A 24471-nucleotide genomic window follows, 5' to 3' on the forward strand; every position below is an offset into this window, starting at 1 on the left:
TGGCCTGCGGGAGACACACTGTTGACATTCTCTCTGTAGCTCCTGACATCTCCATGATCGCCATTCTCACGCCACATGGAGTGATAAATCATCTGTGAATCGTTTGTCTGGGATTGGGTGAACTTGACAAGCACGATGGAACCAACTGAATTTTCCCAGTATATATATATATACAGTATAAACCTGGCCAATGTGGCACACCAAGGTGCAGGTTCACATTATAGGTTTTTGTCCAAGTTTAACCTCTTTTACTGTCCCACGTAAATGTGGAAGATGAAAATCTAACATTGTATTTTTTTTTTTTGCAGAAGCTTTCTCAGAATGCACTGCAAAAAACTTCCATCCTAACAAGTCATTCAGTTTGATATTCATCCTTCAAATCTTATTTTTTCTTAAAACGAGAAAAAAATTCTGCCAGTGGGGTGAGATAACTCCATTTGTTTACAATGCAGTTTCACTTGACGCTTGATTCTACAAAATTCTGGAAACAACTTGATTTGTATTGGAAACAAGTGAAATGATGTAACCCCATTGGCAGATCTTTTCACTTGTTTTAAGAATATTGCGATTTTAGGACTCAATAATAGACTAAATGGCTTGTTAAGATGGAGATTTCTTTGCAGCAACGTAAGTCAGTACAATGTCTGAGCCAGCTCAGCTGTTCCCTCCTTGCACTGCCTATCTGTTTATTAATGGGCAAAGACGTAATGTTGCACGAGCCCAATTCAGAAAACAGGCAAAAGTGAACAACAAGGACGGGAACAAGTCTGCGTCCCAGCTGAGAGGGCTCCAGGGAAATTGGCTCGTCACCATATTTGACAGTTGTCCTCGCAGTGATGTGTGGGCAAACGGCGGAAGAGAAACTCCGGAGTGCTGAGTATATTCTCAATTCGCCAGTGTCAAGTGTGCAATAGAGTGTTACTGGGGAGAGCATGTTTCCCTTACTGATTCTCTTGTAAAGCAGTGTGACTACAAAAGAGACAGGAAATGGATACAAGCAGCACCAACAAGTGACACCAAAGTGTTCGAATCCGGGCGACAGAGAGAGAGGGAAAGAGCAAAAGATTTTGGAAGTAAAAAAAAAAAAACACAAGGGGAAATTGAATACAAAACAAAGGAATGAATGACAAAAACGTGTGATGGCACCCTCGAAGCTAATGAAGACACCGGGATGCCAGACACGTTCAGCGGCGGAGGGTGCAGTCGGGGAGAGAAAGCTCATTTTAGGGAGCAGCCTGGCATAAATCACACAGTAAAATGCTAATACCGAAACCTTGCTAACGGAAGGGACTGAAATAAATAGGGGAGCTGTTGTTGATTTATTCACACCTTCACAATACAGCACACAGATGATAGCAGGTGGTTACATAGTTGGCGGTGCCCCACACACACATCAAAGCCGGCTATCCGAACAAGAAGGGGGTCGGAGAAGGATCAAGTGTTGTTTGTGGAGAAGCACTGGTCCAAGAACAGTGTCCTCATAAAAGCAATTTGTCAAAACACCATGTTTTTTTCAAGTGGCAACACAGAGCTTTAAACCAGTACAGGGTGGAATGTATTATTGAACCGTTCCTGCAACCAAGACAGAGTGAATCAAAGGCTGGTCGTGTTTATGTCTAATTCTGCAACAGAGGCTGTGGAATATCTCTGCTCATTGATTTTTTGTCATGGTTGTGACTGGCAGCTAGTAAAACGGCCCCCCTTCTGTTTCCTGTGCTGTTTCATCAAAATCGCCTCATCTGTGTCCCAGAAAACAGCATTTAGCTTTGTTTGAGTTGATTCTGTGAGTGAAAGCTATCCATCCATTTGCAAAGAACACTCTACTATGTGTTTCATTTGCCCGGTTACAAAACAGGTCCAATTTGGAAAGCATGGCATGAAAAGGCTTTGCTTGATTGTGGAAAACCTAACCTAACCATGAGGAGAATTACATGTTTTTTAAGGTCACCCACAGACATCGTTCCCCCAATAAGAAGCAGTGAATTTGATGCCTCCTTTGAAAAGGTCAAAGGGAATATGATGAGTACATACTTTCAGGGAAATGAAACCACACACACATTAGACTCATTCTGCCCTACAAAGACGAGCAATGTGTTTTCTTTTCTGCTCCTCCATGTCTGCTGTGGAGGAAAGGCTAAGTACAGCAGCACTGTGTGGCTTTGATTAGGCTTTCATTCAGTAGCCACTATAAAGACAACAGCTTCATTTTATTTAGCCTAACTGATATTGCATTCAGTAAACCTCAATGGCAACCTCAATGGCCTCAAGCCATTTCCAAATCAAATCAAATAAAAACACAGAGTAGCCTATTATAGGCTGAAAGAATGAACAATGCAATGATGCAAGTCAATATAATATGCTAATTAATAAAAGGCTATCATATCATTTTATATAGTTATAATTATAATATAGTCTCAAAGGGAATGTGACTGGCCCGCTGAGAGCAACAAAAACGTACTCATGTCAGAAACCTGGCAACCCAGTGGGCAGGTGTGAGAGAGGGGTAATTTAAATAATTTTAACTCAGACTCTTGTCTCACATAGTTTGTGTCTTGGCTGAAGGATGCAGATGCAGGACTTGCATGCGGAAACTCTGAACCAGAGCCTAAGTGCTTTTTTGTGTGTTTTCAAGATCAAAGGTAATGAGTAGGGTTTAGATTTCATATCAGCAAAACTGATACCCATGACTGCTAGTGAGCAATATGCAGTCCACTTCTGCACCAACAGTTTTCTTTGGGACAGATAAATGATGAAGTAATTTTTCTCTGTTGCATTCACAGCACGCTGCATCCCAACACTTTCACCTACGTTGTCACCAAAAGAAGCAAACACCTTCAAAAGGCAAATACCAAAAATTGGATGGAAAACTCTTAATTTGGGGGATATAACCTAGATGGAAACTCTTACATTGGATGCAAATTTAATACACAACATAAACCCTAACACCAAATTCAATTTCAAGACAGTGAAACAGGACAGTGAAAGCACAGCAATTTTTATTTTTTTCCTTTTGATGTTCAGACCGCAATAAATTGTCTTCCCTGAACGCTCACTGAATAAAATTCCATCTCCGTTTTGTTTGATCTCATAGAGAGGCTGACATTTCGGGACGTCGAGTCGCCACAGGAGTTCCGCCACGGCGAGACGGCGGAGGTGGTGTGTGATGTCATCAGCTCACCGGTGCCCGTAGTGGTGTGGTACTACCAGGACAAGGAGATCACCGAGGAGCACCACAGTAAGTCTTCATGACCTGCTTTTACGCTAAAACGATTTGTGGGAGGAGTATAGAGTGGAGAGTGTCCCTGATTTAACCCCCATCATATAACGCCTTTTTTTGCATACTTATACTTCCTTTGGCCAAATACCAAGGTCGGGAAATAAATAGATCACATAAACCACAATTACAGTTGTTGAAATACACAATTACACAACACAATTACAGTTGTTGGATTACAAAAACAGTAACTTTTGTGTATATTGTGCTTTTCCTGACCTATATCATTCTGTTCTATGATTGATTGTTGATCAGTTAGATCTAGGTTAGGCTCAGTCTCTCCAAGTCCTTTGACACATGCATGTGATAAAGGCTATATAGATAAACAAACCTGTAACAAAGACACAGTAATCAGATTATAGATACTTATGCAAAAATTAAAATTAAAAACATGTTTGAAAGGAAAAAAAACATTGAAATTGTGAGAATGTAGATACTAGTACAAAGTAAACTGAAAGCAACTGAATATTACCAAATGATGTAGCTGAATTTGATTATTCCATTGGATTATGTTGGTAATGAAAGTGGCAAGTAACCAGTAATCTGTAAAGGATTACATTTTGAATGCGTTGAGCGGAAAAACACTCACAAGTTCTCATGTGCCCAGTTCTCTCACTCATTGAAAAGACGCACTAGTGTGCCAAAAAGAAAAAAAAAAACGTTCTCGAGGAAACGCTATTTCCTTCTTTTGTCTGGGCTCACAATAAGACAAGAATATCAAATTCTATGAATAGAAACCCCATCAGCTCTGGAGGAGACGTGTATCTTGGACAGAAACCATGTTAACAAGCTACTGAGAGGATGGATTATAGAGCAGTTGGATGGTGACATGGGATGATGCTCCTTCCCATGTCGCTGGGATTAATTGCAAACCAGCACCCGCATCTTATGAAAACAAGCTATTTTCAGCGCTCAACATGGGGAGAGCGGGTGTAGCCTATGTGTGTGGCACTGCTAACCCAACCTACAATAATTCACAATTACACATATTGTCAATCATCTCAGCAGAGCGTCAAATTTGATCTAATACTCATGCGGATCCTTTTTATAGCTGCGCGCTGCGATCCCACCCTCTCCAGTCCCTGTGATGGTGTTAAATATCAGGGGGGTGGTCTGCTTAATTTGCAGAGAAAAGAGAGATAGAGGTGGAGAGGCACTCAGAGGACAGATTCGGTTTCAGTAATATTATGTCGTCGGTGATCGAATGCAGGGGCCGATGGTAAGAACCGGTAGACTGCGATTCATTATTTCCTCTTCTCCTCTTTCCTCATTTACAAGTCCCTACACCGCTCCCCCATCCTCCTTCCAGACAGATTGTATGCCTGAGCACTGATTAGAAAAAGTGACCCCTTGAATCGGTCACGTTTTTTAATTGAAATTCAAATCTTCGGGTGCCGCAACGATGATGAAAGTGGGAGAAGACTTCACTTTTTTTCTTTTTTTCTTTTTTTTTTTGACCATTTCGGTCTAATTACAATGCACGGTTATAAATATCTTTGCTTGGGGAGAAATGAGATAGAGGCCTCATCACTCCTGGCCAATCTCAGAGTGGCCACAATGGGGAAGAGTAGAGGCTATTTGGAACTGTAATTGCCGCAGCGTTTATCTATGTGGACTTTATCAGGTAAATGTGCCGAAGTGAAGATTGACAGTCGGACTATTGAAGAGTGGAGATTGGAATTTTCCTCTGCTGTTTTCCTAACTTTCTTATCTCACTTCTCTCTCTATCATACACTGTTGTTCTTTTGTCGTTTTCCTCTACCTGCTCCCTCTCTCTCTCTCTCTCTCTCTCCCTCTCTCTCTCTCTCTCGCTCTGTCTTTCTGTTCGTCCATGCTGTGAAGGCAGGTTCCAGGTGCTGCCCAACAACAACCTGCAGATCCATCAGGTGACGAAGGCCGATGAGGGTGTGTACCGCTGCGAGGCGAGCGTCGAGGCCCGCGGAGAGATCGATTTTGTAGACATCGCTGTGGTGGTCAACGGTGAGTTCACACACACAGTTTGGACTTCAAGAAGAACTGATGCAGAATGACTTGAGGGCAAGAAATCTACAAACAGACTCAGTCAATGCATTGCTTTGATAAGCCAATATGCGTTGAATCAAAAGCTCAGGTTCTTACAGAGGATTGTAAAGTCTGGAAGATGAAAATGAAAAAAAAAATGTAGGTTTTGAATAGCCTAGGAATTGCATCGTATGGGGAAAAAAAAACAGTTGTTCAACCCCAACGCACATGTTATGTGGTTGTAAACCTGCTGTCATTTCACATATATTGGTATATTGTTGTGAAGTGTAATCTTCTTAGAGTGATATAGCCTCGTCGACAATCATGTTGCCCAGCCGCTATCAGCACACATCATATTGAACGCAAACCGAACTCTCCAAACCCAGCCGAGATCTAAAGTACGGAACTTTAAATGGAAAATGTGTAGGAGTCGCAAAAAACAAACAGCGTCCATTTAGATTCCAAGCAGCCACAAGCTCCTCTTCACACTGTGTCAACAGATTAGCATGCATTAGGGATTATGTTTTTCAGTTTCCTCTGCATACACAAGTCAAAAGTTTTTTTGTGTTAGACTGAGCAGCACCCATTCTTTTCATTCTCAAAGCTATTAAGTCTTGGATCCTTCAAGACAGGCAAGTCTGCAGCTGGCCAAAGGGTAAAAGCGCAATGAGGCAGGGGAAGGTTATTTCCTCTCAGTGTCCACAGGAGCAGCTCTGGTGATTGGAAAAGAAAATAGATGCTGCCATCACAGTATATTCTCAGTATATACTAATCATTTGTTATTATTCAAGAAAGCCTCCATATTTTCTTCTAATAACTGTTTTTTTGTCGTTGTTGCTGCTAAATATGAAGACACACATAATAGTCTCATGATGAAAATGAACCTGCCAGTTTATGGATGATCAGTTTAGCGTTGCTGAGCCTGTTATGAGACAACTGCAACATGAACCTGACATAATTCACAGCTTATTTACAGTGTCTTTGATCATCTGCAGAGTGAAGTCAGTGATCTTGAAATAGTACAAGATTCAAAGAGTAAAGTCAGTCATTCTGAATAGTGCTTTATAGAAATTCAGGTTGAATGGACCTTGAGCTGCAGCGTGAGAAAAGAGTTGTCTCGACTGTGAAAGCTTCAGCTCTATTGACGGCAGATAAGTTCATCAGTGGCACAGTTAATACAGGTCTGCCGCTTCTGTTACCTTTGCTTTGATTTTCTCTCTTTTTTCTTTTGTGTGATTGAAAATTTCAATTAGCAATGGCTCTGGGTTCTGTGGCCCAAAAATCGAAGGATGTCATTTTAATTTTCTCATTTGTCCTCATTTACAGCGAATCACCTGAGACTGCTGAAGTGATTGAAATGTGATCTCACTAAGGCCATGAGCGTCTTGTAACGCTTGAACAGCTGCAATATTGTCTCTGCCTATGTAATTTTCTCCCACCTAATGTAATAGCAGAGCGGCCCTCCCCCCAAAAACTATGAATTGCATTCAATTTAGCACACCACTTACCTCAGTTCTGAGGAAGATCCAATAAGCTTGCTCAATGAGGCACAACCTATTATTGCAGCGACACGACACTTGCCATGTGGCGCTGAGACGGGACGGGCTGCGCAGTGCCTTGCTGAGTGTCCTGAGAAGAGCACACTTCCTGAAGGAGCCACACCCTGCGGGAGACACACTTTAAAGTGAACTGCACTTTGCCTCAAGGAGACTCTTTCTGTTGATCCCTAAGGACTCACACAGTCAGAAGTGCTCCAAGTTGAGCCCAGAGGAAACAAAAAATGATACATAGAGGTTTCAGTTGGTTCTCATATTTATACTCTGAGGCTGCCTAATAATGATTTTATCCTGTTTATCCAATATAGTGCCAAGCTACTATTTCTTATTTTTGATATTTTTTCTCAGCACTTAAAGCGTGCCTAACCCCACTATTGCTTTCTTTCTCAATTCTCTTTATTTTTTAGTACTTTTTTTTAGTACTTTTCCTAGTTTACTTGGAAGTGTGTTGTCCCACTTGGAAGTACGTTGTCCTAGTTGGAAGTATGTTGTCCTGGAACATCTGATCACCCTGAGGTCGGCATCCGGCCCAGGGTGATCAGGAGACTCTACCCGTCGAGCTGTTGGCACGACGGAGGGGGAAGAGCGCCGGGGCGAAGGTGAGAGAGAGAGAGAGAGAGAGAGAAAGCAGATTTAAACTGCACCTTCCATCTGTTGTGGCGGAGAATGTGAGATCGCTGGCACACGTGGTGGATGAGCTGTCCACCCTTGTCAGAACAAAGTGTGAATATCGCGCTCTGCACAGCGTGTGATGTCATCCACTCAGCTGTTGCGGGAATACAGACAACAACATCTCAGCGTCTTCGCGGCAATCTCGGGAGACTTCAGCCATGCCTCCCTCTCCTCTGCTCTGACAGATTTCACTCAATATGTGAAATACAAGATGAGGAAGAACAAGGTGCTCGACCTGCAGTGTGCAGAGGGACGCGTGCGGCTCCGTTGCCCTTCCCCTCGGCAGATCAGATCGCAGGCTGATAGATCTACAGTAGTATCCTGTTGTTATCCACGTGCCTGTTGTCCAGCAGCAGCCCATTGTCACAAGGACTATGAGTGTATGGTCTCTGGAGTCTGGAGGCTGTATCACAATATTTCAGCTGTATCGAATATCTATATTTGATGTAATTTAGAAGAAATAAAATAAAATACAAAAAAACAACAAAAAAAAGCAGCCGACCCCCCTCTCATCTCCGCTGCAATAATATTGTATATTGCAATATTCTGGCGGGACACCATCACAATATTACATTTTGGATATCACCCAAGCCTACTTTATAGGACTGTTGGGTGCATGGACTGGATCCTGCCTTATGGCACAAGTGAGGACATTGAGGGTCTCTCCTATAACTACATTATGGCAACAAAAAAAGACATTCTCGCTAGGAAGAAGAGGACTTTCAGGGCTGGGGACAGGGAGGAATTTAAAACTTCAGATTCAACTCTGGGTCATGGAACCTCATGGAACCAATGTTTTCGGATGACTCCTCTATAATGGGATGCAATAGTGAGGGCAATGGGGGGAGGAATATAGGAGTCCGGTGGAGAGCTTTGTCGGACGGTGCAAGGAGAACCACCTGCAGCTCAGAGCCAGTAATGTCGTGGATATCCTGACACCATCGAGGGCAAGGAAGTGGTGCGGCCCCACAAGTACCAAGGGATGCATTACAACAACCTGGACTGGTGCGACAACACGGAGGCAGAACAGACCATTCTCAGGAGGCTCAGGTGTTTTGGGGGAGGCAGCACTATAAGGTGGGGCAGGCAGGCGAGATAAAAGAACTGGTGAAAGAGTCTGGACACCCCGGAGGCAGCAGCAGAAGGGAGGAAGAGAAATATATTTGAATTTGATTGATTCAGTTATGTTCACTTTTCACTAATAGAGCCATATCTGCTGCAGTTTGTTTAGGAGTTATTGATTTTAAAGTTAGTTGTTCATGATGACAGTTATACTTAACGCTCGCCATCTCGGAGCGTTCCGAGTTAAACGTGTGAACATTTCCAGGTTGCAGCGACGAGGTGTCGTCCTGTTCTGCCACTTCTTCTTCCGAAATGACATGAGCACGGCATAAGGGCAAGTCAGTTCTGATTACTTAGTCGCCATGGCAACGGGCATCGCTTGAACCAGTCATGCAGAACAACACGTGTCTATGAAATTGAGCTCACGGAGGAACATTTTGTCCGAAAACAGGGCGGAAATAACTTGCTGTCTATTTTTTTCACATGAACTCATAAATATTCATCGCTCCGTTGATAAAAGAGTGGTTTCTTGCCCGTAAGCATGCAGGGAATGAAGCTTCGCTGACCTACTCTAGCTCCCGGTCTCCAGCGTATCATCAAAGCGGACCTTAGATGCCGATGATGGCGTGTCGAAAAAGAGGGCCACCCACCGGATGGCTAATCAACCCGAGGGCAAAGCAGCTTAGGTGGATGGAGCCTAGACCAGATACAAGAGATTTTAGGGAGTGATCTCAGAAGTGCATTGTCACCATAGTTACCATAGAGGAGTTCTGTAAGCCTTTCATCTATGTAAACACAAGGTCTGGTAGAGGGGGGGGTGAGAGAAAAGACGAAGCTTAGTTTGACATTTATCAATTGATTTCACAATCAGTACAACTGAAATGATTCGGCAATTTACGAAGGTAATTGCTCTGTGCGCTGCGTCTGTTAGCTGTTAAAATTACAATATTAAGTGAGTATGCGGTAGTAGAATAGTAATAGTCGGAATTGAGTTCACATTATGTCAACCGCACTTGATTCACGCTCCCTGCTCGCTCTCTCTCTCTGACACACACACACACACACACACTCTCCTCCACTGACGTTAGCTCAGTTTATCATGGGCATGTTTGTCCTTCCCCTGATGACATGCTGTAATTTTTCGTCCCTGAACTTTGAAGGGGATTCCATCAAACAGGACATATTTCAGCTGCCCAAACATATTCCCCTTCTCCTCAGGTGTAATATCTGCATTAGATACAAACAGACTTACCTCACTGACAGACACAAACACATGCCATAATCTGTAGCAACCTAGCTAGCTAGCTTTACAGCAGTCCATTCCATGTACCTTGGTTTGACTATTAAGCTAACGTTAATATCTATGGCTAGCACGCTGACTTTTTCATTCAAGACTTACCTTTCTGTTCAAATGATTTGTCTTAATAAATGCTGTCAAACTTTCAGCCTGGAATGTAGATAAGGGCTGTTGAATTTCTTCAACAGAGCCAAATCTGTGTGTTTGTCCTTTATCGCTATCAAAGCTCCTGCGCTCTCCATTTTGATGGCCCACTAGCCACAGTACATGCAGTTTTCTATTGTAACTGATGGTGAAGCGAAATGGAGACAACTTGAAATCCTCTGTATGCTTTCTAGACACAACCACTTAATTGGAAACCCACACTAGACCCAACAATTTTGCCCTTTAAGTTAACTTTAAGTAAACCACTGACTCTGTCCATCAAGATTTAACAGCAGTAGGTACCACAGGTTGTTTTAAAAGAAAATAGATGCAGTGTCTTCTGTTCACGTGTATTACTTTGTGTTGACCCAGAAGGCAACACTAATCCTTGATAAGCACGCCAGCAAAAGTCTTGCAAAACAACTCGTCCTGCAAACTCAAAACATCCACTTGCTAAATGTATAGCAGATATTATCTGGTTGTGACATTGCCAAAAACATTTTACAAGTTAGGAACATGGGCGATCTTCAGTTCATTGAAGCCCATTAGGATCTAAGAGAAAACAAGTCCTCTAGCTCTTCATAAATGCATTTAAATCAGTCCAAACGAGTTTGTATCTTGAAGTGTGTTTGTGGGGTATGCTTGCGCTCATGGGGATGTCTCTAAACCTCACATTATCTCCACTGAGCCTCTGAAGTTTCAAGGATATAACTAATACATGAAGAATTCATAAAGCTTGCCAGATTCTTTTTGGACGCTTAAACCCTGTTGCTGATTTGCTCTTTTGAAGTCTCTCTGCTTGGCAGTGTCTCTCATTAACGGGGCTGTTTCAACAAGGCTCACTGATGTGGGAGTGCATAGGAAGAGAAGGGCATTGGAGAATGGAGATCTATTGGCGTGGAAATCAATGGTTATCATGTCAGACAGATGCTTGCTCCTCTCAGTCGCCGAGTCAGTAGTATTGGATCGGACTCGTAGTCTTTGATTATTGCTGGGGCCATTTCCGTCCCCGGGAAGCTTGGTGTGCCTTGATGTGTGTGTGCATGTGTGTGTGTGTGTGTGTGTGCATGTGAGTTTGTGCCTGTGTTCACTTTTGTGTGTTTGTGTGTGGTCAGTGTTAATTTTACTGGGGGAAAAAAAAGGAAATATTCATCAGATACCTTACACAGGCCTTTCACCCATACTGTAACGCATAGTGGTGAAGTTGGTGTAGCCTAGTTAATCTTCCAAGAAAGACTACACTGCAGTGTGTTTGGTTCATTAAATATTTGGCTATGATGCTTTGTTTTGTTTAGAATTCCTAAAGGCCCTATTCATTATATCAAGTATGTAAAAATATTTCCTAACTTCAAAACTCTATTTTATCACGAGCATAATTTAATGAGACTTTAAGCCATATTTTTTTTCTTCTTCTTCTTCTATCTTTTTACTGAGCTGGACTTAGATCTACAAGGAATAAGTGTCCTCCAGATGACATCACTTGGAGGACAAATTCAAATCATTAACTCTCAATAACTCTCAAACCAAATGAGGACTGTTTACAGTTCAGGGATGTGAGTTAGATTATAAACAAAATAAATCAGCTTTGTTTTGTTTTTCCATATAGTGACCCCTTTAACACTGTTTCAACCCATTTATTTTCTTGATCCCAGGATAATGAATGGTGATGAAATCTTTTTTTCACTGTGCAACTGCCAGTTTGAATACAACACTGCAACACTTTCCCAACACAAGCGCAGCATCTGTTAACAAGTAGGTTGAAACTTACAACAAGAGAATGGCCAGCTTGTCAGCCACAAATTTCAAGCAAAAATAGTCTTTATAAGTGATGTTTTCTTCTCATTTTTATGCTTGCAACACTTTGTGCAGGCTTTTGATATCAGTGTAGGAATTCTTGTTGACCAAAACCACAAAATGGGATGAAATGGCTAAAACTAATAGACATTTTAGTGAAAGAACTTGATTAATACAAAAACAAATATCCAGTTGTTGCCAAAATTAACATCAAACATTAACAAAACATCAAAACAAATCCGATTTGTCACTGCAAATCCCTGCAACTTTAGCTCAGCATGATGGACTTGTCTGCTCACTTTGTTGTAATTTTCCATTTCTGGTGTTCAACACATGAAGAAATAACTGAATATGAGGATCAGCCCAGACAGCAGTTTGCCTTTGTTTTGTTTTGTTATGCTTATGAGTAACTGCTGGCTATCAGATGTCAACATCCATCTCCTTATACCCATAAACCCTTGTGTTTTGGGGTCGTACCGAACCGCACCACAGTTCTTTTGGAAGCGGTCCGAGAACCGAATTTCCCGGCGTCTGGGTGCGGTTATTTGGTTTGCATTGCATTGTTCTCACCTGCCCAAATGAATCAAACTAAAGGGGTAAACACTCCAGAGCCTGAATAAACCGCTGCAAACATGCTTGGTGTGAGACGGGACGGAGCAACAGGAGAAGACTGCGAGTGGGAGTAGAAGCGGAGCCTTGAGAAATGGACTCAGACGTCAGATAAACATGCCTGTGCCATAAAGCTGTCATTCCCTTGTCACCGTGGCGGCTAGCGGAGAGAAGACCGGACTAGCTCTCCCTCGCCTCTCCTTTGACTGCATGACAGGATGACAGTCCCCAGCTGATTGGATGGCAGGGGCACACTGTGTTTACTGACAGTACTCAACATATACTGTTGATAAAGTCATCAGGACCAACGCTGTTTATAAAACTGCTGTTTCTACACGGATAGCAAGCTATATATATGTGTGTGTTTATACATATCGCTGTTGTCATGTGAAAACCTCGCAACTTTGGTGATTTTCATGTTTTAATACCAATTGAAGGATTACATGGTATTCTATGGGTTGAGAAAATTCTACCATCATTAGTCTGATGAAACCCTTTCAAAACCCTTTGGATAAACTCAAAAATGCATGGTGGTCAGTCCAGAAAAGCTGGCATTTGGTAAATAGGTGTATATATACAGTTTTTAAACCATTTCTACTGAAACTTAAAAAAAAAAAAAAAAAATCTAAAATGTCATAAAAACTGTCCTATTTGCAAGGGGCAGGCATAGTATGTGCTGTTGTTCCAGTGAAGAACAGTGAAGAATTGGAGTTTGTGATACAAAAACAAAAAGTCCTCCTATTGCCTTCATTTCGCCTTCTGTTGCTTTCATTTTCAGGACTCGTCTTTAAAGGGGAATGTCACTCGATTTGAAAACTCAGCATATGTTGTTTTTATGTCCTACAGTTAGAGTCGGCATCTGTGACCGTGAACAATTTTCTCCCAAAGTTAGAAACTAGACAATGGAGACTCTTCGGCTTCACTGAAAATGAATGCGGGGGTTCATATATGCTGTCTTCCAATAGTCTTCCTTTGTACTGTCACAGTCAGAAGTGTAATGCACCCAAAATTTTTGATGGTGAGCAAATTAATTCAACATTTCCACAAGGCAAATAAATAGAGAACATAGGAAATAGCATAGTTATCACCAGTCAGGCAATAGTTGCATTTTCAAATAAAGCTATGTCTGGTGGCGGTCTGACTATTACACATTTAGAATGATCAAAAAATAATGTTTATTTCATATCTGAGAGATATTACATGTCTGAGGCGGCACATGCCCTCTCAATTTGTTTTCAAATTGTATTCGATGTAGGCATAACTGCCGCGGTCACAGTCACCACAATTCAAACCAGCAACCTTAAAATCTCCGTGTCGAAGCGTTACTAATTTTGATATTTTTTTCTGAAATTGGCCAGCCTGGAAAAACAATGGCACAAGTTCAACCACTTGACAGAGGTTGAATGGTTTCACCACAGAGGAAGAGCATTGGCTTTCAGCGATGTCAAAACACATTTGTGCATCTTGCCATTGTTTATATGGACTTATATGATATGGAGCATTTTTTGGATTTACAGCATCAGACCATAGTATTATGGTTTCACATCATTTTGTTCAGCTCCTTTGTATTTTTACCAAAGCTGGGTCAAAATGTTATTTGAAATCCCCATACGATTTTCTCTCACCAACTAAGATGGCATTTGCAGTAAATACTCACAAGCGTGTAAACCCATTCAAAGGGATTTCCATTTACGATTTACTATATTTGGAAATGTTTGCTTTTTGAATGTTGTTTCATAGACACTGAGGAGAGGAATTTCTTTTAGTTTCTAGTCAGAATTTAGCTTTAAATCGTAGACTCTCAGGGTCTGGGGATGGAAACCCCATCTGACTGATTTATTTTCTGTCCTGTTTTGTCCCCTCAGTGCCCCCGGTGCTGTCAGTGTCCCAGCAGTCCTTCAACTCCACCGCTGACTACCAGGAATCAGTCACCTTCACTTGCATCACCTCTGGATCCCCCGACCCCGAGGTCACCTGGCACAGGTACCTTCTGCTTTCTTAACACCTGTCATTAGTCTGTGACACATACTGTAGATCCTCCTTTAGCTAAAGGGCAACATTAGGTTTTGGAAACCACTGGGCAGGATTTCCCAGATAGCCATATCTTAGAAAACATCATGAAACAACTTCTTGGTGTGCATGACTGACATCCCATAACCAGTTCATTCAAGTTTAGCTGCACAGATTCATTGAATGTAACAGTAATTTCATTGTAGGACCCATTAGGTAACATGGTCTTTAATGTTTTCAGTTTTAACTATGTCCCAAAATCTTTTTAATTTTATGTTCATCTATCTATCTATCTATCTATCTATCATGCTCTTATATGTGTTAAGTCAAGTCAAGTTTATTTATATAGACCTGTATAACAAGCATGTCTCAAAGGGCTATACATGTCATATACCATACTACATACTATATAACATATACCATATTACATCATATACATATACAGTACATACTACATATACATCGTATGTAGTATTATTGCTGTGAGGCGACACTGAGCCACTGTGCCGTCTGTGTTAATACTTAATAGCAAAGTAGACTAGAAATAGCAAAAAGCCTATATACACTACCGTTCAAAAGTTTGGGGTCACATTGAAATGTCCTTATTTTTGAAGGAAAAGCACTGTACTTTTCAATGAAGATAACTTTAAACTAGTCTTAACTTTAAAGAAATACACTCTATACATTGCTAATGTGGTAAATGACTATTCTAGCTGCAAATGTCTGGTTTTTGGTGCAATATCTACATAGGTGTATAGAGGCCCATTTCCAGCAACTATCACTCCAGTGTTCTAATGGTACAATGTGTTTGCTCATTGGCTCAGAAGGCTAATTGATGATTAGAAAACCCTTGTGCAATCATGTTCACACATCTGAAAACAGTTTAGCTCATTACAGAAGCTACAAAACTGACCTTCCTTTGAGCAGATTGAGTTTCTGGAGCATCACATTTGTGGGGTCAATTAAACGCTCAAAATGGCCAGAAAAAGAGAACTTTCATCTGAAACTCGACAGTCTATTCTTGTTCTTAGAAATGAAGGCTATTCCATGCGAGAAATTGCTAAGAAATTGAAGATTTCCTACAACGGTGTGTACTACTCCCTTCAGAGGACAGCACAAACAGGCTCTAACCAGAGTAGAAAAAGAAGTGGGAGGCCGCGTTGCACAACTGAGCAAGAAGATAAGTACATTAGAGTCTCTAGTTTGAGAAACAGACGCCTCACGGGTCCCCAACTGGCATCTTCATTAAATAGTACCCGCAAAACACCAGTGTCAACATCTACAGTGAAGAGGCGGCTGCGGGATTCTGGGCTTCAGGGCAGAGTGGCAAAGAAAAAGCCATATCTGAGACTGGCCAATAAAAGAAAAAGATTAAGATGGGCAAAAGAACACAGACATTGGACAGAGGAAGACTGGAAAAAAGTGTTGTGGACGGATGAATCCAAGTTTGAGGTGTTTGGATCACAAAGAAGAACGTTTGTGAGACGCAGAACAAATGAAAAGATGCTGGAAGAATGCCTGACGCCATCTGTTAAGCATGGTGGAGGTAATGTGATGGTCTGGGGTTGCTTTGGTGCTGGTAAGGTGGGAGATTTGTACAGGGTAAAAGGGATTCTGAATAAGGAAGGCTATCACTCCATTTTGCAACGCCATGCCATACCCAGTGGACAGCGCTTGATTGGAGCCAATTTCATCCTACAACAGGACAATGACCCTAAACACACCTCCAAATTGTGCAAGAACTATTTAGAGCAGAAGCAGGCAGCTGGTATTCTATCGGTAATGGAGTGGCCAGCGCAGTCACCAGATCTGAACCCCATTGAGCTGTTGTGGGAGCAGCTTGACCGTATGGTACGCAAGAAGTGCCCATCCAACCCATCCAACCAATCCAACTTGTGGGAGCTGCTTCTGGAAGCGTGGGGTGCAATTTCTCCAGATTACCTCAACAAATTAACAGCTAGAATGCCAAAGGTCTGCAATGCTGTAATTGCTGCAAATGGAGGATTCTTTGACGAAAGCAAAGTTTGATGTAAAAAAAATCTTATTTCAAATACAAATCATTATTTCTAACCTTGTCAATGTCTTGACTCTATTTTCTATTCATTTCACAACGTATGGTGGTGAATAAGTGTGACTTTTCATGGAAAACACAAAATTGTTTGGGTGACCCCAAACTTTTGAACGGTAGTGTATGTAAAATTTTTGGCTACAGATCAAGTAGATATTCCAGCATATTTCTGAGTAATTTATAGTCCACCCTCGCGCGTTGCCCTCAGCTACCACAATAATATCACATGCCATGTATCATCAGTGTGAAAACAAGTATCTGAAGAGTAGTTGACACCCCACTAGGCACTCAACAGCAGCCTCGTCTGTGTGAAGAGTTCATCAAGTAATTAGCTCGCACCCACTCAGCAGCCAATCACGAGGAGCTATTTACACCTGAGCATCTATTGATAATGCTTCATTGGCATTCCGGTGCGGCTCATTACATTATTCCTACTGCGCTTTCTTCTTTCTTCTAATTAGTACATCCTAAATATCATTATGATCGTTAGCTTGATTCTGTGGAAGAGATCATGAGAGGTCAGGTGGCTGAGAACAACGTGCTGCTGCCGCTTTACGACAACATCTTAACGAGTTGAGGAGCGTGGGACTCGTCGTCGAGCATAGCGAGAGAGAAAGGAACGGTAACCATGGCGGCTGGTAAAAGCTGCAATAGCTTTGAAGCTAGAATATAGCTTTGAATTGAACAGTAAAAGCGCATGAACTTTTAAGTTCTTAACCACATACACTTACCTTCCTATCTTTGCAGTTACAAGTAAAAAAAACTATGATGGTTTATAGTCTAGTCTAGTCTAGTCTAGTCTAGTTTATGTATATAGCCCTTTATCAGTCAAGTCTCAAAGGGCTTTATATACCATCATATACATGTCCTATACCATACTACATCACACATACACATACTACAATATATATACACATCATATACATCCTATACTAGGTCATATACATACTTCATATAATTGTTTACTACATCATATACATACTATACATCATATACTAGATCATAGTCTTTTGTCTAGTAGTCGAGATTATAGTCTTCTGTTAGAATTTTCTAAATATTCAGTAGTCAGTATATAGGCTATAAGTGATGGTAACCAAGAGGTTCGAGAAGAAGGTTTGTTAGTAGAAAGTATGATTGATTGATTGATTGATTGACTGATTTACTGATTTTATTATAGTGTCATACACCACACTAGTGCCCAGCCCACATGGGCTTACAAGACACTGTAAGTGAAACCAAGTGGTCAAACAAAAGGTACAATGATGAAATTCACTCTCAAACAATGAAGTTCAGTATCGTACTGTCCAATATCTCATTCAGAATTCAAAATAAATAAGGAGTCGTAGTTTCTAAACAGGTATTCAAGTCTTTGACCATCCTCCATCAGAAATAAATCACAATGAATTAGCTTATCGCACATCTTAATTCTGAAATCATTATATAAATCAGCATCAGGGTCAGAATCACCTTACTCACCAAATACAACAAACGTGCAGGAATTTGTGCTAGTGACATTTATGCAGAGACATATTAACAGTTGACATAGTAAGTACACACTGGCACACATACAGTAGTACAAGGACAACAGGACTTTGTAAAATGTGTAAAGGGAGAAGGAGCACATAAATGGCAGGACACATCTTGATTATGTAAGAGCTGTCATACCACTTTAAATACTATTCCATTTGTTCAGAGACCAACTCGCAGCGTTGCACAGCCTAAATAATTTCTTTCAAATTTTTGTGACTCAATAATTCATATCCTGTTTCATGTATTTAGCATTTATTACCATGCAGATTTCTTGTTTTACATAAGCAAACTAATGTGAGCGCTAGGCATATTGTAGGGTTCCGTGCGCACAAGGAGAAGAGCGCACAAACTGAGTTAAGTCGGAGTCAGAATATGTGCATTTTAATGTGAAGGTGCACACGTTTTGATTTGCATATTCATCACTTCAAGGCTGCGTCTTGCAGGAGGACACGTACTCCTGCGTTTAACCCCGGGGTTAAACTGGGGTTAAATTAGAACAACATGCTATGAGTAGTTACACTGAGTAGGGTGAAATGCATGGAACAAATTCTGAGCATTGTGGAGAACGGCATAATTCCTGGATCTTAAGTGGCGTAGCAGACATAACGAGAAGAGCAATGAGTGTGTAACGGTATGGAAGAGAAGCGGGGCATTGCTGAAAAAGCGAGGTACATGCATCACTTTGTGAAGTGTAAACAGAATTTGGAGACACTTGTCACAGCTGGAAACATCCTCAACTCGGTAAGCGTCTTTCATCTTGCTCTCCAGTTTCCAACTATGACAACAGATTTTTTTTTTCGTGTTTCCCTGTGTGTGTTTACTTTGTCTCTCACCAACGAGGAAACACTGAAAATGAGATTTTAACGATAGCAGCGAGCATAATATGATGCAGCGCATTTCTCATCGATGATGGGTGTGTCCACAATGTTGAAAATATGGGCGATGTATTTGCGTATTTAAATTAAAGATAAAATGAACCTATTTGAGGGTGCGGTTTCTAACTGCGGCTGTCCTTGAGAGGGCTTTGTTCCGAGACACTTGTTTTGTTCACTGTCTCTTTTTGTTTCGTAATAGGTTTTCCAGTTGCAAGAGAAATTGAGTTACGTGTGGCTTGGTAATTACAAAAGGAAATTGAAATGAGAAACCTGTTCATCTGTAGAAAATGATGTCTTGATTTTGCTTGCCTGTGTTATCCATTCAATCAGACTTATACAATAACCCAGGCTTACTTAAGGATTCAAAGGTGTGGAGTGAAGAACTGAACATCTACAACATTTAGCATCCCTTCATATTTGCCATTTGGGAATGTCAGTAAATTTCACAACATGCCGTTAGTTGTTAGGATCTATCTGTTTATGTTTGGGGAATTGACAATTTGTTTCATGAAAGACATTGTTTGCACAAGGGCAAATAAAAACACGAACAGCACATTTAGAGGTGTCAAGGTTACTGATGCTCTTCCAAGTAATTGCTATCAGACTTGTTTTCCTTCCATATTTAATATATGTTTTTCTTTTTGCTCTGTATTTGTACTATCCTCTTGTTCAGCATTGCCCTGCTTTATAATCACATAGCTACACCATGCAGGGAGGAGTCCAGTGCAACTACAACAAAGAAATGCAATTTCTGCATTTGCATGATATTTTATTTTTGTATACCAGTTGAAGATACCTGGATTCCTAAAAACTCTACCCAATAGGAAAATCCTTTAAGAAGCCAATCAGAATTCACATCATGGAATCAATACTTTGGACTGTTAAAGTCTTATTTGACCTTTTTCCAATCACACAGGGTTGAAATCGAAGTCTTATGGGATTCTTTTGGATTGGAAATATTTGAAAGGATTTTTTACAACCCCTCTGCACATATGTCCATCGACAGAGACTGTCGGTGTAATTCTTTTGACATTACAACTTATATTGTTACAGAAGAAAAAAAGATTTTCTCCTCTACCCCCATCATTATACCAGTTCACATGCCCAGAGACAGTCCAGTTATTAGGATCCGCTTCTCTTGAACTGCATGTCACTGTTGACAGGCAAAAACCAAGTGTCAGCAAAAAGGAAGTTTTTCAGGAATGAAGGAGAGAACGCTCCTTTTCTCACTGCTGTCTGTGTTTTTTTACCAGTGTTTAAGGGCATGAGGGCTTGACTCGCTCAACACAAACACGACCAAGTGAACTTTCAATTTGAGCAAGAAAAAGACATACATTAGAATTATACTGTTTTTTTCAGTATTTCTCTGCTAGCTGAGTATTGCCAGTACTTTCCCTCCTGCGTCTCCCCTTCATTGCAGCCCTGTCTTACCTTTCATAACCGTCTTAATAAAATATAAAGCATTTGACAAGGGCTGACCGCTGCCTCTCATTTGAGAGAGGACATCACTTCGGCTATACCTCAACATTGATCCCAAACTCTGGAGCGACCTCAGCCTGTCAAACCTTTCAGTTTATTCTCCTTCCGCATGGCCGCATCTAAGCGCAACGCCGCCCCGCTCGCTAAGTCCTGTCTTTCCATCAGACCTTACAGGATTAAAATACGTACATCGCTAAAAAGAATCTTCTTGGCTGTAAACAACACAATTTCTTTTTTTTTTTTTCTTTTGATGTCGCCCCTCCCGGCGTCCTCCGCGCTCCCAGTTGCATTTCCTGTCGCCGCGAGGTTCCGCCTCGTCCTCCGCGCGTCTTCGGTAATGGACTACCTGTCAGCAGTCAGTCAGTATAATGACATTCGGTGCTGCAGCCCGTCCTGTACTGTCCGTTCCAAAGATGAGGCCTCTCTTCATTTCCTCCTTGGCTCGCCCGCATTATTATTACTTGGCTTTGGTGTTTCCTCCGTCGACTTTCAATTATCCTCCCTCTCGCTTTTCCTGCATGCGGCGGTGGCCCGGGCCTCGCAACACTGTATTACTGTGTGTGTGTGTGTGTGGGGTGTGTTTGTTTGTGTGCAAAACTGTCCACATTTGAAATCCCAAATACAATAAAGTCGGTCCTTCGAGTGACATAGGTTATAGTGTGTGAGTCCATACAGAGAGCTCTCTAAAAATATTCAGTTATACATTATTCTGAGCTCTGTGTTCTCATCACTTTTGAATTCAATTTACACAATGGCTTATGAGGTTAAAGTACAGGGTGCCAGCTTCAAATTGAGGGTATTTTCATCCGTATGGGATGAACAGGTAAAAAATAAAAGCACTTCTTCCTACACATTCCTCCTATTTTGGGGTTCCAATAGTGTTTGGACAGATTAAAATGAAGTTGCGACTGATAATATTGCCATAAAGTCTGCGACCCATAAACATCACCGCAGCTAAACCTTTTTTCTGGTCGCCTTCCTCCTGAAGCCACAATCGGTTTTACAATCATTTCTAGCTTTTATTTATCCAGGGAAAGTCATCTGAGCGTGCATGCTGTTTTCCAGCAACACCCTGCTTCACATTCACACAGTTCCACACACACACACACACACACACACACACCTGGGAGCTTCCCAGTGCGACCACAGTCTTCTGCTGCTGGACACTGGAGCAGCTGGGGGTTAAGTGCCTTCCTCAATAGTCCAGTAATAATGTAACGTGACCTCCCACAAACTGCAACAAAAACAAACTCAATGGATTTTGTGTCCTCAATATGTTCTGAATGAGAGAAAAAAAGTCCTAAGGAATTGTATGAACGGAAAGTTTTGAAAATCACCTAAATATGATCCTACCAAAAACACCTTTTTAGCCTTTTTTTTTTTACAATGTAAGTCTATGGGAGGACTGTTCAAACCATGCCAACTTTGAACTCTAACTACTCTTTCATACTTTATGCTAGAAACTCCATTCAAACAGTCCTCCCATAGACTTACCTTGTAAAAAAAAAAGGCTAAAAAGGAGTTTTGGTAGGATCATATTTAGGTGATTTTCAAAACTTTCCCTTCATCCAATTCCTTGGGACTTTTAATCTCTCATTCAGAACATATTGAGGACACAAAATCCATTGAGTTTGTTTTTGTTGCAATTTGCGAAAGGTTGACCCACATTTTGGGGTAAAATGCCTGGACTACAAGGACACGGAGTTGGTAGTTACTTATTCATTTTCTCAGCCAATCAGCCATTCTCTAACCTCTAGGCTTCCAACATGTCAGTGTATGTCTTGTGTAATTCTCCTGTAACCCACAGTCTGCTCGTCCCTTAACTCTGTAGATTACACAGTTGGCTACTAACAAACAACAAATAAACAAGCGTGGGAGGTGGCAAACCTACTTCACACCATCACGCTCCTGTGCTACGAAGCTAAAGTATAGACACGGATCAATTTAACGGTTGCTTTTGCTGACTAATTTCCCCACGGAGTCCAATTGGAAAAAAGATATTAAGGCCGCGATGTATTCCACAACACACCGGAGTCATTTAGTGAGTGGCGTAGTCCATAATAGAATGTACATAGGGATACAGTGGATTGCAAAGAGGCTGTAGCACTGGCTGTCATAGAACACGAAAATGCTATGAAGTATGCATGGAAGACAGTGTATTAAGAATTTTGATGAATGATTAATTTCACCATAATTATTTCAGTTATACTGTAATGTGTCTATCTAATACAATACATGGAGAGACTGTGTGTAAGAAGTGCTGTCTTTTTTTTTCCCTGTTCATCTGCTATAGACAGCAAAACCTTCAAAGTGAAAGTATTTTTTGCAGAATGATTTGACATCCAAAGTGCTGAGATTATAGAGCTGCACCTTCAAAAATGCATTGTTGTCAACATTTCTCCGGAGCTCACTGTACAGTGTGTATTTGGTAGGTTTCAGTTGTTGCTTGCCATATTTTCCTGTCATCACTCACCTGCGATACGTGCCTCTGTCTCTGTCTCTGTCTCTGTCTCTGTCTCTGTCTCTGTCCCTGTCTCTGCGTCTCTCTGTGCAGGAAGGGGCAGCAGCTGGAGCAGTCGGAGCAGTACGCGTTCAGCAGGCTGGACGGCGGGCGGAGCGCGCTGACCGTCCGCAACATCCGCCAGGGCGACGGGGGAACCTACTCCTGCAGGGCCACCAACAAGGCGGGGGCGCAGGAGAAGGAGCTGTTCCTCAAAGTGTTCGGTGAGAGAGAGGCGTCAAGTCAAGTCGAGGCTGCAAATCAAACAAAGCCAAACAGGGAAATTAGCGAGAGGCAAATGTCACTCGATTTCTCATAACAGGCCCGTATTACTTTTGGAGTTGAGGATTGGGAATAAAGCGCTTCATGCTGATTGGAATGTATTTTAAGAGGGAAAAGAGAGACGAGAATGGAGGGTACTGTAAACTTGACATTTAATATGAAATGAGAATGCATGGTGTTAAACCTCTTGAAAGGAAGCTGTGCTATTTTTGTGATTTGTATCTTAGGGATTGAAGCTTAAATATGTTTAAACAGTTTATTTCCAAAAGACAGTGTATCCATTTTAGATAGCAAAAAACATGAACTTCAACATCAGTATTTATAAAATATAGACAATTCTGTCTGAAATAATGTTATCATTTTATTTGTTTTGTTTGTATTTTTTAAATTGCGCAGTATCACTTAAAAAGTGCCATCATTTGTTTTTATTTTTCATTACCTGTCATTTTAGAAGAGTTGGTGTCACCTTTCTCATTTTAGAACAAAACTCTTATAAAACTCTATATGGTTTTCTGCATTTGCCCTTTATGATCTGTCTAATAGTAATACTGTTATATGTTAATCCAGAAAGCTTTATTATTAGGATCGGTACAAATTCCATTTGATGAAAAAGTATTTTTCAGGAGCACAAACTCTCAGCCTATAACAATAACAACCACATCAATATGATATATTTCTACTGAAAAGAGATATTTCATTTATTGCGCCGTATTTCATTTACTGCACTCCTCATGAAAAATTTCAATTTATATTTTCATAAACTTGCTAGCTATTTCCTCACAGATCATTCTGATAGTGCATATTCTGCTCATGAAAATGTATGGAGATTTATGCTCTAGTCATCAACATCCTTTCAAGACGCGAGAACCGCTTGTTCTTCAAAATGCACATTTAAATGAAGAAGTTAAGGGGGAGGGAGGAGTTTTGCTTTGCAAAGTGCGGCGGGGAAACACAGTTGTAAGTTAGTTTTATTACCCTTGACAGCACAGGCAGGAGGAGTACAGGCATATAAGTTAGATGAGGTGTGCGTGTGTGTGTGCATGTGTGTGTGTGTGTGTGTGTGTGTGCACATGCATTCGTGCTTATCTGTTGGTATGTGTTTAGGCCTGGCGACTCGTTGCTTCAAATTTAGTGTCAGTCTGTTGGTTCCACCAGGTTGGCTGTGTGGTCTTGCCTCACTGCTTCTCCTTCAGTTGTCTTGCCAATGCACAGCGGCCTGAAATTACATTCCCAAAGTAGTAAAGTGTCAACCTCGACTTCCCTCCTTGATGAATAGTGCTCAACTCACGCTTAAACAGGAAGACAGAGGATGCTTCCT

General features: G+C 41.2%; 1 protein-coding gene across 1 annotated transcript in view; it reads left to right on the plus strand.

Annotated features, from left to right (window-relative positions):
• The window catches only part of LOC139657517 (neural cell adhesion molecule 2-like), a gene marked incomplete at its 3' end in the record, with an annotated part of 287231 nt that overhangs the window by 244780 nt on the left and 17980 nt on the right, over positions 1-24471 (plus strand). The window contains 4 exon segments of the mRNA XM_071535397.1: positions 3092-3235; positions 5117-5254; positions 14275-14392; positions 22926-23095. Of these exon segments, the coding sequence (XP_071391498.1) occupies positions 3092-3235; positions 5117-5254; positions 14275-14392; positions 22926-23095 (570 nt within the window).

Source organism: Centroberyx affinis, unplaced genomic scaffold (genome assembly GCF_046629955.1).
Source record: "Centroberyx affinis isolate AG114_WGS23_722 - 3 ecotype Tasmania unplaced genomic scaffold, CSIRO-AGI_Caff_v1 ptg000176l_1, whole genome shotgun sequence".
Lineage (NCBI taxonomy): Eukaryota > Metazoa > Chordata > Actinopteri > Beryciformes > Berycidae > Centroberyx > Centroberyx affinis.